The 16829-nt window shown below is 39.6% G+C and overlaps 1 protein-coding gene across 1 annotated transcript; it reads right to left on the bottom strand.

Annotated features, from left to right (window-relative positions):
• Positions 1-577: 577 nt before the first annotated feature.
• On the bottom strand, positions 578-4524 carry NPVF (neuropeptide VF precursor). Its single transcript, XM_054496812.1, has 3 exons — positions 4340-4524; positions 2659-3059; positions 578-1191 (listed from the first exon to the last, which is right to left on the bottom strand). The coding sequence occupies exons 1-3, from the start codon at positions 4475-4477 to the stop codon at positions 1140-1142; spliced, it is 591 nt and encodes a 196-aa protein (XP_054352787.1). The 5' UTR covers positions 4478-4524; the 3' UTR covers positions 578-1139.
• Positions 4525-16829: the final 12305 nt, after the last annotated feature.

The raw sequence follows: 16829 nt of genomic DNA, 5'->3' as shown, positions 1-16829 counted from the left end.
AGCCTACCATGTTCCCTCCCAGCACCCTACTTCCGAGGTGAGAAAGGGGAGGAAGACAGAAAGAGCAGACCTGCCCCTTTCCCACTTTAGGCCCTTCCACCAGCCCAGCCAGCCATGGAGGTGGGTGGGGACACTTTATTTTTGGATATGAGGTTGGAGTCTTCAACTGGACTTGACGAAGTTTTTTAATATCAGGAAGTGACCGAGGGAGTTATGCAGTATGTCCAGGGTATCATTAAGGGACCTTTAATCAGCAGGGTGGGGGAGATTCAACACAGCCCAGCGGGGGGCACAATGGGAGAAAAATAAAACCATTTCCTGTGTGCGCCCAGTGGAGTTGAGACTGTTCAATAAACTAGTTACATCTGATTAAGGACTTCATATCCTTAGGATTAAAGGCAAGTCACTGCATTTGTGTTGTGGTGTACTGAATTTATAAATTCTCAGTTGAGGAATAGCCAGATCTTTTTGCAAATCAAAAACTTGAAATGTTAAATGAGGAGGAAAGAAACTCACTAGAGGCAAATTTCTGGATGTAGATAGAGGAGACACTAAAAGAGGTAAGTCATAGTTGCCTTTTTCTTTTCTCCCTAAAGTCGAAGAGTTTTTATTTTGTAGTATTACACAGACATTTACATTTCAATTGATCACAGATTCATTAACATTTGACACGATAGAAAGCGTGTACAGAAACATGTTTGTAAGTGATTTGTAATCCTCGTTCACTTATTTGTCAACCACGTTATTCTGGCAAATTATTTAATTTCCATCATAATGTTTTTCAGGGTGCTCTTCTGTTTAATTTTTTTTAATTAAGTGTAACTGTGTCAATGATTTTTATATAGGGTAGTTAGGAGGGTCCTCTGTCTCGCTCTCTCTCTCTCTCCATTACCAGAGATTTCTAAAGCATTTGCAATGCTTTTCTTTATTCAGACAAAAATCATTTTAACTTTACATAACAAATATGCTTTAATTTTTTTACAACTTTCAAGATACTATTATAGCTGTACTGACACGGAAAAATTGCCGTTGATGATCCATAGCTGATGAAGTGTATGTAGCTACTCTTCCTTGTGGTCTTCGCTATAGAGCCATTTGTAGATTACAGGCCACAGCTTTAGGGACAGGCTCCAGGTTTCTTATTTTTCTTGTTTCAATTCCGCATCATCTATTTTCTTGAATACCAGTCTCCTAAAATGTAAGCAGTACAAAATGTTCTCACCCATCAGAACAACAGCATGCAAGAGTGTATACAAATACAAGCCATAGTCCTGACTGCCTAATTATACTTGAGTTGAATTGTGTTGCACTTGAAATGAGTGAGATATTGGGGGGATGCTGAATCTGTGATGGGAACTCAGTCCCAAACACTTATCATTGATTCATCTCTCTCCCTCCACACCGCCCCACTCCCAACATCTGATTAGCTGTCAATTCTGCCTCTGTATAACATCCCAGAACCTCAGCAGAAATGTCAGTGGTTCTCCCTCTCCTGATAAATGACGCCCCAAGTCCTTGTCCAGGTCCTCAATATCTGCGCTCTCTGCTCTTACTCTAACTGTCTAGCCTTCTTTCCTCTCTTCTTCGCATACTTTTCGCTCTTGCCAAACGGCGCCTCGGCTGTTCTTGGCTCACCTTGCTTTAGTGCCTAAAAATGACCTCCCTCTTCTCACCAGTCTCTGAATGTTCAAGAGAAAGCTGCTTTTGAAAGGCAGGTTTCCACATACAGAAACACTCTTTTTTCTGACCCTCTGCAGGACCTTATTAGTGCCTCTCTTATTTCATTTATCCTGTCAAATATTGAGGGCTTACTATGTGGCAGACACAGTTCTTAGGCCCTGGGGATACGGCAGTGGACAAAAAATATGGGATTTGTAGGACTGAAATTCTAATAAAGGCAATGGACCCTAAATATATGTCAGATGGGGATAAGTACCATGGAAAAGAACAAACCTGGAGTGTCCTGAGAAGGTCTCTCAGATAAGGTGACACAATCTGCCACTGTACTTTCTTCAGGTCCTAATTAAAGCATCATGTTCTACTTCATATAAAAATTTTTTTTTCTTAAGCATACACTCTCTACTATAAAAGAACAGGTAGGTAGCTTATTAATTTTTAAATCTTACATTCTGACGTGTACATAGGAGATAATACATATTTCTTAATATAAATAATGATTATAACAGAGTTTATAAGATGAGATCCAGATAAAAGAAAACACTTTGATTAAAAGTCAGGAAAGAAAACCTGCTGCACTTGAGGCCTAGATTATTGAGATGGGGTCCTTTGCACCTAAACCACTCTCTCCCATGAGACTTTTTATGTGGGAGAGGTCCAGCGTTTAGACAATATACTGTCATTGCATGGACTTAGTGAGCAGCTACAGGATAAGGAGATTGATGTTTACATGTGGCTTAGGGGAAGCCATCCTATGATTTTATACCTTGAGCCATGCTTATTATACCTGGCCTTCTATATTTCCCAATTTACAGGTATTTAGTTCCTTGTGTCTTTGCCTCTCTCTCCTGCTAGGAAACTTACTGTCTTGGAAACTTACTGTCTTATAAACTTATGTTGAAAAGATGTAGTCATTTTTAAAGTTTCTAGACCACCTCTATATAACTGCCCATGCACTTTGACTGGTTTTCAGGTATTTACCTTGACTGTTTTTGATCGGGATTCTGGATTTCTTGGTGCTGGCAGGTCATGGAGTAAAATAAGTCATTGGCACATGGTGAATGCATGGATCCTTGACACAAATCACTCAGCGTCCTGCAGACACTTTTGGCTGCTGTCATTCTCCCAAACCTTTGGGGCAGGTTAGGAACACGTCTCACAAGGCTCACCTCCATATTTCTTCCAGATCTCAGAGGCAGGTTGGCTGTTGCTCCAGCACTTCTTTCTTCTTGAATGTTCCTCCCAAATCTCAATGGCAAGTTGGCGACTGAGTGTGGCATTTTGTTGACTGCAGGTGTACTCATCTTAATGACATTTTTTGGTCCCCAATCTTTTAATTCCTCAAAATTGAGACTTCTTTCCCCTTTTGGGTATCCTCTAGGCTATAATTAGAAATGACCATTACAATAACATACTGCTGTTATAAGCAACAGATTTAAATCCCCAATTAACCTAAATCTAGACTTTAATCTGCATAACTGTTAAAGCTATAAACAAAGTTTGTGTTCATATGTGCAGAATTTTTTAATAAATAATTTGTATTAAGCTTTTTAAAGCAATCTAGTTTCTCTATCCCTAGATTATTGTAAGACAACCATACCATATTTATAAAATATATATAGTGAATATTGCAATGAGTTCAAGTGGCAGGAACATAATGAAGTACTGAAATGTGGCAAAAGTTTATTTTACTGCAGTTGCTCTCTTTTGGTTTTTTTGATTCATGTTGTTTATGGAATATTTTGTACGTTTTTATAATTTGATTTTAGAGAAACCTCCCACTCATTTTTCATGTTTCTCTTTAAAGGCCAAAGTTGCACATGGAAACATGGTACATCGAAACAGAGATGCTGGCCAGGTTTTAGGGTATAGTTGTAGAAGGCCCAGTGAATTTCTTTTTTATTCCATCTTACTCAGGATTCCACTCTAAAGCTTTCTCAAGAAACCAATTGCATTTTTATTAGAATATAAAGTACATTTTTAGTAAAGAACCCATTGGTTTATGGGTTACTGCATCACAAATATGCCAACTTTGTAGGAATCGTCTCAAATACAGAGGATATTTAATTAGATTTAGTCTTTACCATAGGAGCTTATCTATATGGAAATTTTTAAATGATTGTTTTCTGATTATCCCTTGAGTAAAATGAGCATACACACTAATTTCAGCAGATTTGGAAAACATATAAAAGAAAATTAAAACAATTTGCAATTTTACCATCTGCAGGTAAACACTTTACTAAGACATAGATTTAGTACACATTGGCCAGTTTGTAATTGCTAAGACCAAAATAAACATGTTTTTTGTTTGTTTGTTTGTAGTTTAAAACAATTTGAATGTCCAGCTGAAATGTATCCAAATCTTATTTCTGCCAACCATTTATTACAAATATGCACTTGTGAGTTGATTGAAAATTATTAATGCACTGTATGCTTGCTAAGTACCATACTCACCAGTACAATTGTCATGACAGAGGCCAGCCTGATTGCTGTTGTGCTAAATAATACAAGTTACATTTATACATTGTCAGAGGAAGGCTGAAATTTGACAAAAAAACAGAGTACACACCAACTTATTTCTTAGTCTTTACAAAATCATTAGACTTAGGATTAATATTATATAATTAATGCTACTCACATTAGAGAGATTTAAAAAACTTACCTCAGAATATTTGTCATAATTTTCTTTGCTGTGAAGATTGGACATCATTAATTCATCTGCACAAAAAATGTTTGATGTTAACAAGCTTGAAGTGGCTAAAGTCAATAAAACCAATAGTTTTGATGAAATAATTTCCATTTTGTCTAAATCTAAAATTAAGCCTCTATGTGCAGCCCAATGTTTATGAGAGGAGAAAAAAACTGTGGTGTTTTTATATCGTCTAAAAACAAAGGAAAGTTTTTTTTTTAACAGTGAGATAAATCTCACACATTTGAAGTACTAATATTAATTAGAGTGTACAACTAAAATATGCATTTAAGGAATGTGAATAATTCATTCTGGGAAGACAGCAATGTTTGTGCTTGCAAGTCCATTAACTTTGAAAATAATTTTCCTCATTATAAAAGAGCTTCTAATTAGGTAAGTTTGGGGCAATAGTAATTAAGATTCCAAACAAACAGAATGCTTCATTTCTCTAAGATTAAACAAAAAGTATTTTGTTTTTGGTGTTTGTGTCAATTCTTGAGGGAAGGAAAAAGATGTATTCAATCCATGCTAGCTATGGTTTTTTTTTTTTTTTTTTAATCTGCACAAAAGAGTTAGGCATAGTATTTTCAAAATGTCAAGCAAAATTAAGAATGTGAAAAAAATTATAATAACCCAACAAAATGCCATGAATTAGTTTTTTTGTAAAATGCTGTTTGGTTATTAAAAAGCTTCAGGGGTCAATGTCAGCCGTAACATGAAGGATGTGTATACGAGCAAATACTCGATAGGCATTTTGACAAACTGGTGTCTCAGGAGAAGCTGGAGGCAGTCAGGCCCTCTGTATTTGCTCTATGGGTCTTATTTGGTAAAGCTGTGTCAATCACCAAAATTTTCTTCCCATCAAGATGCTGCATCCTACCTTCCCTCACAAAGTCCGTAGGAAGACTAGCAGGGGCTTGGTAAGTCATACACATGCTAACTCTGTTGGTCCCAGGACACATATTATTTAGGTAATCGCGTATTGCCAAAGGTGCAAAGGTGTGCTGTCATCATGGCATTAAAAGAGAATTTACAGAAATAAATGCATATTTACTGAAATGCCAAAGTGAATCTCTTTTGGAGCAGCTGACTGTTCTTAGATATCTGCCTTATCACTAGACTGCCTGGGTTCTAGAGACACCTTTACTTTTTCCCACCAGTCCCTTCAGCCCTTTCAGGAGAAAAAGACTTGCATGGATTTCCAACAGTCTAGCTACTTCTAGACACAGACAGTTAGAGGTAATTCACAAAGAGTAGTAAAATTGCTCTGTTGTGTCTAGAACTGTGTCACCTCTCACCTCTCTCACCAACCTACCATATGTGATTTGAGACATGAGATGGAAGAAGTGAAGAACTTTCTTCATATTGATCTCCAGAACAAGCCAGAAAGTTGAAAAACCACAGTGGGTGAACTCTTGTGATACAAACTTGCCTGTGGTCTCTCTTAAGGCATTCGACATCATTGGCTTCATTTGTTTTGGTTTGTAGTAGCCAAGAACCCCACAGTAGGAGGTAATTAATTCAATTCATAGTCTAGTGTTAATTTTGTAATGCCATTATTGGATTATTTGGGTTTAATTTCCCTGAGGATTTAATACATTTCTCTTCCAAACTGTTCTTTTGCAAACTGCTGATGGAATTTCTTTGTGTGTGTGTGTGTGTGTGTGTGTGTGTGTGTGTGTAGTCAGTAGATCCAAACTTTTGAGAAATGGATGAATCAAGGGGCAAGTTTTGTTGACTGAATTGACACCCCAGAAAAAGCAGAAGGCATCAGCCTGGGTCTTTTTCAAAATATATTTTTATCTAGTTGTCATTTTCAAATAAAATGCAAATTAAGCAGCTCACTAGTTTTCAGTGCTGCTACTAATGGGTGTTGGCATATCCATTTGAGTTTTCCTGATGACAGTCAGCATCCACATATGACTAATTGCTCCCTGCCTCCACCAGGTTAGGCCTCCAAGTTTGAAAGGTAATTAGAATTATCTTATTAATATGGGGCTTGGGCCAGGCATGTGGCTCATGTCTGTAATCCCAGCACTTTGGGAGGCTGAGGCGGGCAAATCACCTGAGGTCAGGAGTTCAAGACCAGCCTGGCCAACATGCTGAAACTCCATCTCTACTAAAAATACAAAAATTAGCCAGGAATGGTGGCACATGCCTGTAATCCCAGCTACTCGGGAGGCTGAGGCAGGAGAATCGCTTGAACCAGGGAGGTGAAGGTTGCCGTGAGCTGAGATCACACCATTGCACTCCAGCCTGGGTGACAGAACGAGACTCTGTCTCAATAAAAACAAAAAACAAACAAACGAACAACAACAAAAAAATGGGGCTTGGCTCTTTTCAATTATATCTTCATTTAACTTGGAAAGTGTTAACAGATATAGGACATACAAAGTATGAAATCACCATAAATCTTTTGTTGAAATGTGCTACTGCATACACACATACAGATTAATTGGTTTAGGGTATCTTGATGAGACATATGAGGATATGAAAAATTTAAAAAAGTCTTTCTCTCGGACTTGTGGCATTTAAATACATGCCTCATTTGCTAAGATTTTAGTGGCTCTAGGACTACTCAATTCTAAGCCTATTTCTCCAGGCTGGTCACTTCTCCTGAGCTTTTGAACCTCCCAAACACTCAGCTTCCTACCAGACAGTGCTGTTTGGACATCCCACAAGCATTTCAAGTTCAGTATGTCTGAAAGGGAATTTATCTTTTCCATACCTATTTTTCCTCCTATGTTTCTCATTTCGATGAATAGTGCTGCATCAGTCAGGGTCCGATCAGGAGACAGAAAACACACAGTAACTTGAACAGGAAGCGATTAATACAAATAATTATTAATTATAACAGGGAATTAACTATAAAGGGGTGAAGAATACACTACAGTTGAGAGACAATATCCAAGGAAAGAACACGCTGGTCGGAATTTAGATCATATTGGAGAAAGCATGATGGCAGGGAAGTTTGCTGCGTTGCTCCAGGCCAGAACTTATCTATAGTCTCAAGCAGGAAACTTTTGGAATGTAGGTAGGTCAGGCAACTTGTGGAATATCTGTGAGACTCCTAGGAATCTCCCACTGAAACCTGATGGGGGTGAGCACCATTAAATGACCCCACATTCACTACTGGCAGCTGCACACAGAGAAGCAAGTGGATGCATGATTGGATCAGGAAAAGTACCTCTTTGATTTAGTAACTCTTCAGTAACTTCTACTGACAGAACCTAAAATTATGCCTGCTGCAAAGGAGAAATTCTTACTGGGTCCATCTCCCTTATCTTGAAGCATGCATTGAAGGGTAGATGTAGAGCTGAGCCGCAATAGGTCTATAACTGGCAAGGTTACCATCATCCATTCATTTATCCAGGCTGAATTCCCTTGTGAGATCCTTATTTCCTCCCACATCTTATTCTACAGTTGATGATAATTGTGTTTCTAGTTTTGGGCTGTTACACTCAATAATAATAAAAGCCAATTTTTAAAAGTATTTATCGAGTTCCAGAAATTCTTCTAAGCATTTTGTGAATTAACTCACTTATCTTTCATAATAATCCCATGAGCAGCTACTATTATTGTGCCTACTCTTCAAAAAGGGAGACTGAGGTGCAGAGGAATTAAACAACTTTCCCCGTAAGTGTCAGAACCAGGGTATGAACACAAACAGTCTGAACTTAATGACTGCTAGTCTGCCTGATAAAGTCTGTTCTCTTCCAACTTATACATGGCTCTTAAATCTGCTCACTTCTTTCCATTCCCATGGCCATAACTCAATTTATCATTTTTCTCTTGCCTAGATCCTTTTCTTGATCTTTTCCAATTCTTTCTTCATGGTGTAATCGGACAATTTTTTTTTTAAATTGAGACGGAGTCTTGCTCTGTTGCCCAGATTGGAGTACAGTGGTGTGATCTCGGCTCACTGCAACCTCCGCCTCCTGGGTTCAAGGAATTCTCCTGCCTCAGCCTCTCAAGCAGCTGGGACTACAGGCATGTGTCACCACGCCTGGCTAATTTTTTGTATTTTTAGTAGAAATGGGGTTTCACCGTGTTAGCCAGGATGGTCTCAATCTCCTGACCTGATGATCTGCCCTCCTTGGCCTCCCAAAGTGCATTTATGACTTTCCATCTTAATGTCTTTCAGTCCGTTTCCCATTTCCCTCAGAATCACTCAGGTCGCCTACCCTTCATGATCTGCACGCTATTTATCTCTATTTATTTGCCTGCATGGACTCTTGCCACTCCCTACCAGCTCCTTGCTTGATGATGAACTTCTTTCTGTTCCTCCAAGTAGACGAGCTTTCTCTCGCCTCCAGGCCTCTTCCCATGATTTTCCCATGCATCTAATGTTCATCCACTGGCCTCTCTCCTTCTCACACCTATTCATTGTTTGGGCCTCAGCTGAGGTATGATATGTTGTGAAAAGTCTCTCTTGACTTCCATCTCTAAGAGATAGCTGTTTTTTCTTTGCTAATCATTGCTCTTATCACTCTGACTTGTCCTGAACCGTCCATGGCTCTGCAAACTTTGTGAGGGAAGGAGCTTGCTTGTGTAGAACATAGGAGTATTTTTTTTCTTTTTTTTTTAAATTTTATTATTATTATACATTAAGTTTTAGAGTATATGTGCACAACGTGCAGGTTTGTTACATATGTATACATGTGCCATGTTGGTGTGCTGCACCCATTAACTTGTCATTTGGCATTAGGTATATCTCCTAATGCTATCCCTCCCCCCTCCCCCAACCCCACAACAGTCCCGGAACATAGGAGTATTTTCATTTTCTATTGCACAGATGCCCAGGAAATTTTATTTCTAAGTGAATTAATACTTTTTTTATTACTATGGGAAATAGGAGTTAAAACTGAAGTGGTTTAGTTATTTTTCCCCAGTGTTGGCCTAGGTTTGTGGCTTGTCGTGAAATCATAATGTCTTAACATTATCTTTTTGGGATTTCACATTGAAGACTTTCCCAGACTGAGCTCCATACAATTAAGTATAAGTAGGTTGAATGTGAGTTTTGGTTTATTCTGTTTCCAGTTTAATATGCAGCTCGATAAGTTCAACATGTTCTGATGGATCTTACTGTGTTGATGGCCATCAGTTGTGCCCACACACCAGGACGGGTAGGAACAGGGACTGCGCAGCCCCAAGGAGTGCTTCCCGGTGATGCTTCAGGATCTCCCACTAGGCCGACTTCAGAACAGAAAAGGGTTCTCTGCTTGCTTATTATCTGTCTATGCCCACTAGCCGCATCCTAACACGGGCAGGCAGGTAGAATGGGAATTCAATTTCACCAGTCAGAAAAGGAGCTGACTTGAGTTTGGGTTTTTGACTTTGTAAGGTTCTAGTCTATTTGCACTTCTAGTAAATATTTAAAATAAGAGGTTTTGTGCCATGGGCTGCAAGTTTCTACTTAAATCTTTATGTAGAAGGGAAGCTCACTCTATGCATAGTTCCATGCTTCTTGAGGTCATAGTGAGGGCTACCAAAAAGGTGGTTAATTTAATATCTGGAGGAGCCCCATTACAAAGCCCTTCTCCTCAACCCAGCAGCATACTTCCAGGGCACTTGCCTTTTTATAATGTTTATTTCTTCTTTTCCATCTAAGTATAACCTAGTTGTTATAAGGAAGTATTTACAGACATTAGAGTCTTATTTTGCATTTCATGTTTGCAAAGTATTTTGCAACCATTTGTGAACTAATTCAGGCCTTCTTTAGAGGCGGGTGGTAGTATTACCATATAATTCATTTCAGCATTATGTGTGGCAAGGAGAAAGAAATACCTACCTTTGTTCCAAATAAAAACATCCTATGCAAATTGTAAAAAATTCTTATTAAAAATGTATGGTAGTAATTTTTTTTCAGGATTTATGAGTGGCTTGTTATAATCAGCTTGTCATATTTGGAGAGCAGGATTGTATTTACTTCTCTGCTTTTTACTATGACAGATTATAACACCAGGGTTTTAGAAGGTGCTGATGTGAATGTAAGACAAAGATTATTCCTCCATCTAGTAAAAGCAGTTGAAATTCATCTCGAGTTGAAGTAACTTAAAGAATCAGTTTGTACAAGAATAAATATTAAATATTTATAAAAATTAATTCACATGATTTACTCTGGAAAATTGAATCAATGGCAAGGTCCCTATATCTAAAGGACATATTTTAGAGCAATATATTGAGCAAACATTCAGTATCTCTGTTAGATCTTTCAAACAATAGAGAATGGTAGTTTTTTTTAGATTTTTTAAAGCAATTGTGTAAGGCTGATTAGGAAGGAGGTTCTCTACAGCACAGCTTTCCAATTCAAGCTTTTACATTTTTTAATGTTTCATTTTTATTGACTTTTTTTTCTCTTTCAGGAAAAATGTGTGATTTTTACTGGCCTGGCAGGGGGTTGTGGTACCTCTTGCCAAAGTGTCAAGAAAACTCAGAATTCTGTACATGAGAGACAAAGACCAGATGTTTAGTTAAAACAACACATAGCTTTAACACAAATATAGGTAATGGAAACCAAAACTTTCCCTCATATTTTTTTTTTCTTTTTGACCAGTCTTGCTTTTGATATTTTTAAAATAAGCAAGCAGCCATCTTGTCATTCTAACCTGAGCAGGACAATTTAATTTCTTGTAAAGTGTGTGCTTTTTCAATATCTTGGAGGTTTTTGATTTATCTTTTTTTTGAAGGATTCTGCTCTAAAATGTAGAATGTACTCTTCAAGTAATAATTTGCTTTAATAAAAAAGGAAAATTTAAGACTCTGAGTGGCTTAGGAAGGACCTAGCCTAATCCTTAGGCTGCCCTTTTCCACAAGCCTGGCCACGTCTTTTTATTTATTTATTTATTTATTTATTTATTTATTTATTTATTTTGAGACAGTCTCGCTCTGTCTCCATGCTGGAGTGCAGTGGCGCGATCTCAGCTCACTGCAACCTCCACTTCCTGGGTTCAAGCGATTCTCGTGCCTCAGCCTCCCGAGTAGCTGGGATTATAGGCATGCACCACCACACCCAGCTAATTTTTGTATTTTTAGTAGAGACGGAGTTTCAGCATGTTGGCCAGCCTAGTCTCTATCTGCTGACCTCCTGATCCGCCCACCTCGGCCTCCCAAAGTGTTAGGATTACAGGCGTTAGCCACCGTACCCGGTGCCTGGCCACATCTTTATTGGGGAGGAAATCTGTTGCTTAAACTTACACTGATGTGGTTCGTGGAAGATGTTTGCAAGGATAGCCGTTTTCCCATCTCCAGCATAGGAATAAAGGCAGAACGAACATCATCACTGATGTGGGTCCTCCCAGCTGCTCTTTCATCTCTGATGAAAAGGGAACTGATTGAAATGCCCACATGAAGGGGTTATTGTTGTTTGTTTGTTTTCTTTTTGAGGGGGGGCCATGTTGGTGCTGTGCTCCTGAGTGCTGTTGGTAAGAATTTCCTCAAAGGTCCACATAGCATCCATGCAATTGCCTAGATTCTGAATAGCAGCTGGCCTGGCTCTCATTGTCCTTGCATGAACACACTGGCACTTTCTTCTGTTTTTAGCCCTTTGGCTTTGGCAACACTCCATGATCCTCTGCTCTGTGAGCACCTGTGGGTACTTCATAGCCAGTAGGTGCCTCTTTCACCTGAGTCAGAGAGACTGCCCTTCAGTACTGAGGAGTTGGCACTTCCCTTCAACACTGGTTTTATTGGATCCCCCCAAAGGGATGTGTTCATGCCAGGAATTACAGCACAGCAGTTCTCAAGCAATTCCATGACAAAACTCAACCAATTCCAAGCAAGCAAACAGGAAAAGCTTCCACTAAATTGTTACTGCTGTCTTTGGAGGAGTACTTAAAAATACACTTTTAAACCTATAGCAACTTTAGGTATAAATTTAATTAAAGGGGGGAGATTTTCTGGCCATCTTCTGATTCTAAAAGATGAACTCTAAAGTGAAATTTTCTGTACTAATTGAGGTAAAATGAGCTAAATAAATATTAATATAATCAGCATTAAATATCTGTTAAATGAAACTGAAGTTGGCGTGAGGATGCCTCCATACTTGATTCCTTACATAAAGAACTGCAACCTAAGTTAGTACATAAACTAAATGAAAGCCTAACTTAGGAGAGTACTTTTGTAACACACAACTGAGTCTCATCCAATCACTGCAGCTGAGCTTCAGTCAGTCTTAGGTGGCCGACTCCTCAGACCATATTCAAACAAAGCAAATGCCAAGCTGTAACTAACTGAGCTGTCTCTGTACCTCACTTACATTTTTTGTCCATAAATGCCACCAGACTACATTGCAGGCCGATGTTCTCTGAACCTGTTCTGGTTTTGAGGCTCATTCTTGTTCAATTAAACTGTTACATTTAATTTGTCTCAAGTTTTTCTTTTAACATACATCATGGATTTAATTATATACTTGGTTTTAAAACTTCCTAGGTTTTAAACTGGTGAGTTTAAGAGATGAGATATTTCTCTTTTGAGAACCTATAATAAAAATAAAATACGTCGGTAAAGGTTTTAGAGAATATTTAAATGCATAAGTAGGCACAACAGTTCTAGGGATGATAGCCTATTATAAACATAGACTTGAATGACCCAGAGCAGTTTTAGAATAGTGGGAACTTTGCCTCAGTAGAGATGTCTTTCTGATTCACTGATGGAGGTAGGTGGTGATCCACAATCTGGAAGCATCCAATTAGGAGAGCAATGTGGATCTTCAGTCAACACCCCCTCTGTCCATGCCTCATGCCCCAAACTTTAGGTGGAATAGCTCTTCCTATGTTTTCATACACTTTAGGCTGATTGCTTATTTATATTTACCACTCCCAAACTTCCTCTGATGTACATTTTAATCTGATCTTACTTGAATAAAAATATCCATGGAGAAGGAGTCCCAGAATGCTAGGGGAGCCCCTAACATACAGACTAAGCAGGGCACAGCGAGAGGTGGAACAGGAGAGAAACCACTGTGGGCACACATTGGCCCTCCCTGCCTCTTGGGTAGTTTTCTATTCTTTTTTTTTTTTGAGACAGAGTCTCGCTCTGTTGTCCAGGCTGGAGTGCAGTGGCACAATTATGGCTCACTGTAGCCTTGAACTTCCCAGCCCAAGCAATCCTCCCACCTCAGCCTCCCAGGTAGCTGGGACCACAGGCACATGCCACCATGCCCACTTCCTATCTATCTATCTATCTGTCTATTTTGTGTAGAGATGGAGTCTTGCTATGTTGCCTGGGCTGGTTTCAAACTCCTGGGCTCAAGCAATCCTCCTGCCTTGGCCTCCCAAAGTGCTGGGATTACAGGTGTGAGCCACTACACCCAGCCAAGTTTCCTATTCTTGTAAATGTTGTGTAGTTGAATCTTTCCAATCAGCACAGCTGCAAAACTAGGCTCTCATTTACCTGATATATTATTACTCAGTACTCCTCAATTGCACATTATTGAAATTTCTAATGCATTTAAGCAAAATGAGGAATTTGTTATGAGGATACTGGGACATCTTATGAATGAGATTAGGGCCTATAGAACATCTGGAACCAAAGACTCAAATCACCATCGAGACTTTCTCTTGGATTCTCATTTCTTCTCTGAGTCTGTTTCATTATCCCCTCTTACTACTATCTAGATTTTTAGACTTCTCTATCCATTTGTCAAAACCTCCTGAGTTTACATATCCTCAATTCTGGCTACCCTGTGAAAAACTGCCTTAGCTTTCTCAAAGTACCAGGGGATGACTCTGATTGGCCCAGTCTAGATAAGGTGCCCCATCTGAACCAATCATCTGTGGCCAGGGGTGGTCCACATTGTACTACCACAGAAGATCCTATTATAACCCTCTGAGAAGTGCTGGGGGTGGGTGGCACTACTGGGAAGACAATACAAAAGGTGTCCAATACAGCTAGAGAGAGAGAGCAGGTCAGGGAGAATCTGGCCTCATCTCTCCCTGACTCCAATTCCTTGTGCTGAGAAAAACTATTTCCTTAGCTGGTGAAAACCTAAGTGCTGACCTGCAATCAGAGGGTGACTTAACCATTCTCTGTTACTGCAGGTATTTCTCTGCGTCTCTCTGAAGATGCTGTGGAGGTCTCTATTCTAGCCTGGTGCTACCAGGAAACAGTGTTTTCAGCTGTGCAATCTGGATCTCTGTTTTTGCAAGCAGGTGTTCTTGTGCGATATTTTTGTGGCTCATATGGGGCTTTGATGGTAAAAAAAAAAAAATACCAAAACAAAACAAATTCTAGATCTTCCTTCCCCAGGGGCAGCTGAGGGCACAATTCCGAGCTATTTCTCCATATATCCATCAAAAGCAGTGCCAACTTTGAGAGCTTATAAGATTTCTGGTCTCCCCTGGCAGGTGAAAGCCTTGGCTCAGGTGTTTCTCCCTGGCATTTGGAGGTCCTCCTTTTTCCAGCGTTATGCTCATACCAGATATGAAGCACTGCTCAGAGAATTCCAGGACCAGATGGTTTGGTCCCTAAATGGTCCTAACTCTTTTCAATTTGGGTCTCTTTCCTAAACATTTTACACCCTTTATTTGGCTGTGATGATACTGGCTTGCCTTATTTCTTCCTGCTGAGTTTACCAAGGTGGGGTAAGTTCTATGACCCAAAGTAGAATGGTTTTTTGAGCAAGAAAGTTAATTTTTTTATTAAGTTGGCAGATTTGCCAATCTCTGCCTGACAGTTGGGTATTCTTCCTTGGAGACACAATCCCAAATTTCTTTTTTTTATATAATGACCTGTACAGATCAGTAAGGAGTGTTTATTTTAGAGATAGTAAAAATAAGACCCTTGTGTATAATTCCAAATGTAAGTATCTATTATTTTGGTAATTAGTGTGTCATTGCTCTCAATTTTTTTAAAACAGTATTTACACTAAATTAGTAGTAGTGATAATGGGACATTTAAGTTCACTCATACAAGCATATCTGTCTACAATAAAATATTTGCTTTCAGTGACAGAAAGTATTTTAAAAGTGTTCATTAGAACAATTTGATAACTGTGTATCCATTATTAATAACTTGAGACAGGGAATTACATGTTACATGACTCATCTGACCAATAAGGAAGCTACCATTTCCATAATTATAAAGAATTTATACCACATCTATTAGACTATTCTGTATCATTTGACCCATTTATGGCTCATTCTGAAAGGGTAAGATTTAAAAATTTATAAAGTTTTTTGAATGAAAAATCTGGCAGGTAATTTCTCCCTTACATTGCTAGCAGTGGGTGCCCGCCATCTAAGAGACTGGGGCCATTTTGTTCCGCACCTTCCTCCTCTAACTCCATACTAGCAAAGAACATTTGGGATGCTCTGAGGTATGCTGACCCCTCTCCCTCAGGAGTGAGTTTGAGCAGAGGAAACACATCCCCTCTTTGGGGAGCCTTCTGATGGGTAAACTGTGACAAGAGTTGAAATGGAAGAGGGTGATGTGGGTTGGCCACATTCTGTAACAAAATTAAGCCACGGGGTGAAGGGCAACTATTCAGTGTCCACGTGTTCTTTGTTCAGAGGCCCAGCCAAGGTTTCTTTTTTTCAGGGGCGTGGGGTGGGGAGGCGGAGTCTCACTCTATTGCCTGGGCTGGAGTGCAGTGGCACGATCTCGGCTCACTGCAACCTCTGCCTCCCGGGTTCAAGGGATTCTCCTGCCTCAGCCTCCTGAGTAGCCGGGACTACAGGTGTGCCCACCACGCCTGCTACGTTTTGTATTTTTAGTGAAGATGGGTTTGGCCAGGCTGGTCTCAAACTCCTGACCTCAAGCAATCCACGTGATCACAGGCACGAGCCTGTCAAGGTTTCTGAAGAACCCATTTAAAGAAAAAGTTGAGCAAATGCTCAACTCAGTAAGCTCCCAGTGAATGTTAATTGCTGGTGGCACTAGTGCTGCTGCTGTTATTCTTCCAGTCTTCCAGAGTTAATGACTGTGTGTGTGTGTGCGTGTTTGTGGGTGGAGAGAAGAGGAGGTGAGACTCAGGCTGAAAGGGTGGAGAGCATAATTTCGAAGGTTGGTAGAAGACGAACCTTTATATTCTAGGTTTTCTTCCTGGCACAGAAGAGAGAACCAGGCCTATTGAATGATTCTTGGCCTGTTATTCTTCCTCCCCAACCTCCTCCCAAAATCTCAAAAGTAGTTGAATTTGGAGCATCTTGAATTTGGAGATTCCCAAATTATTGTCACACTTGAGAACCTGCGACAGCGTTGTTCTTACTACCGGATAAATGAGTGCTGAGAGACTCCAGGTCCAGTCCCACAGGATCCTATTGCATCACCCCCTGTCTTTGGACATGCCTGTGAACAACAGTTGCTGAAACAATTTTGATGAAATGTGACATTTGCAGACTGTGGCCGCTGACCAAAGAATCTGAGCTATGGTATCCAAAATTTTACAGGCTACAAAATATAAGCTGGCCAGCATTTATTGCTTGTTCTGACAGCTTGAGCCAAGTTTCCTAAGCCTTCAGGG

The sequence above is a fragment of the Pongo pygmaeus genome, chromosome 6 (assembly GCF_028885625.2).
Source record: "Pongo pygmaeus isolate AG05252 chromosome 6, NHGRI_mPonPyg2-v2.0_pri, whole genome shotgun sequence".
In the NCBI taxonomy this organism is placed as follows: domain Eukaryota; kingdom Metazoa; phylum Chordata; class Mammalia; order Primates; family Hominidae; genus Pongo; species Pongo pygmaeus.
Note: the sequence above shows the minus strand (reverse complement) of the source record. Positions and strands in the feature narration are given on the sequence as shown.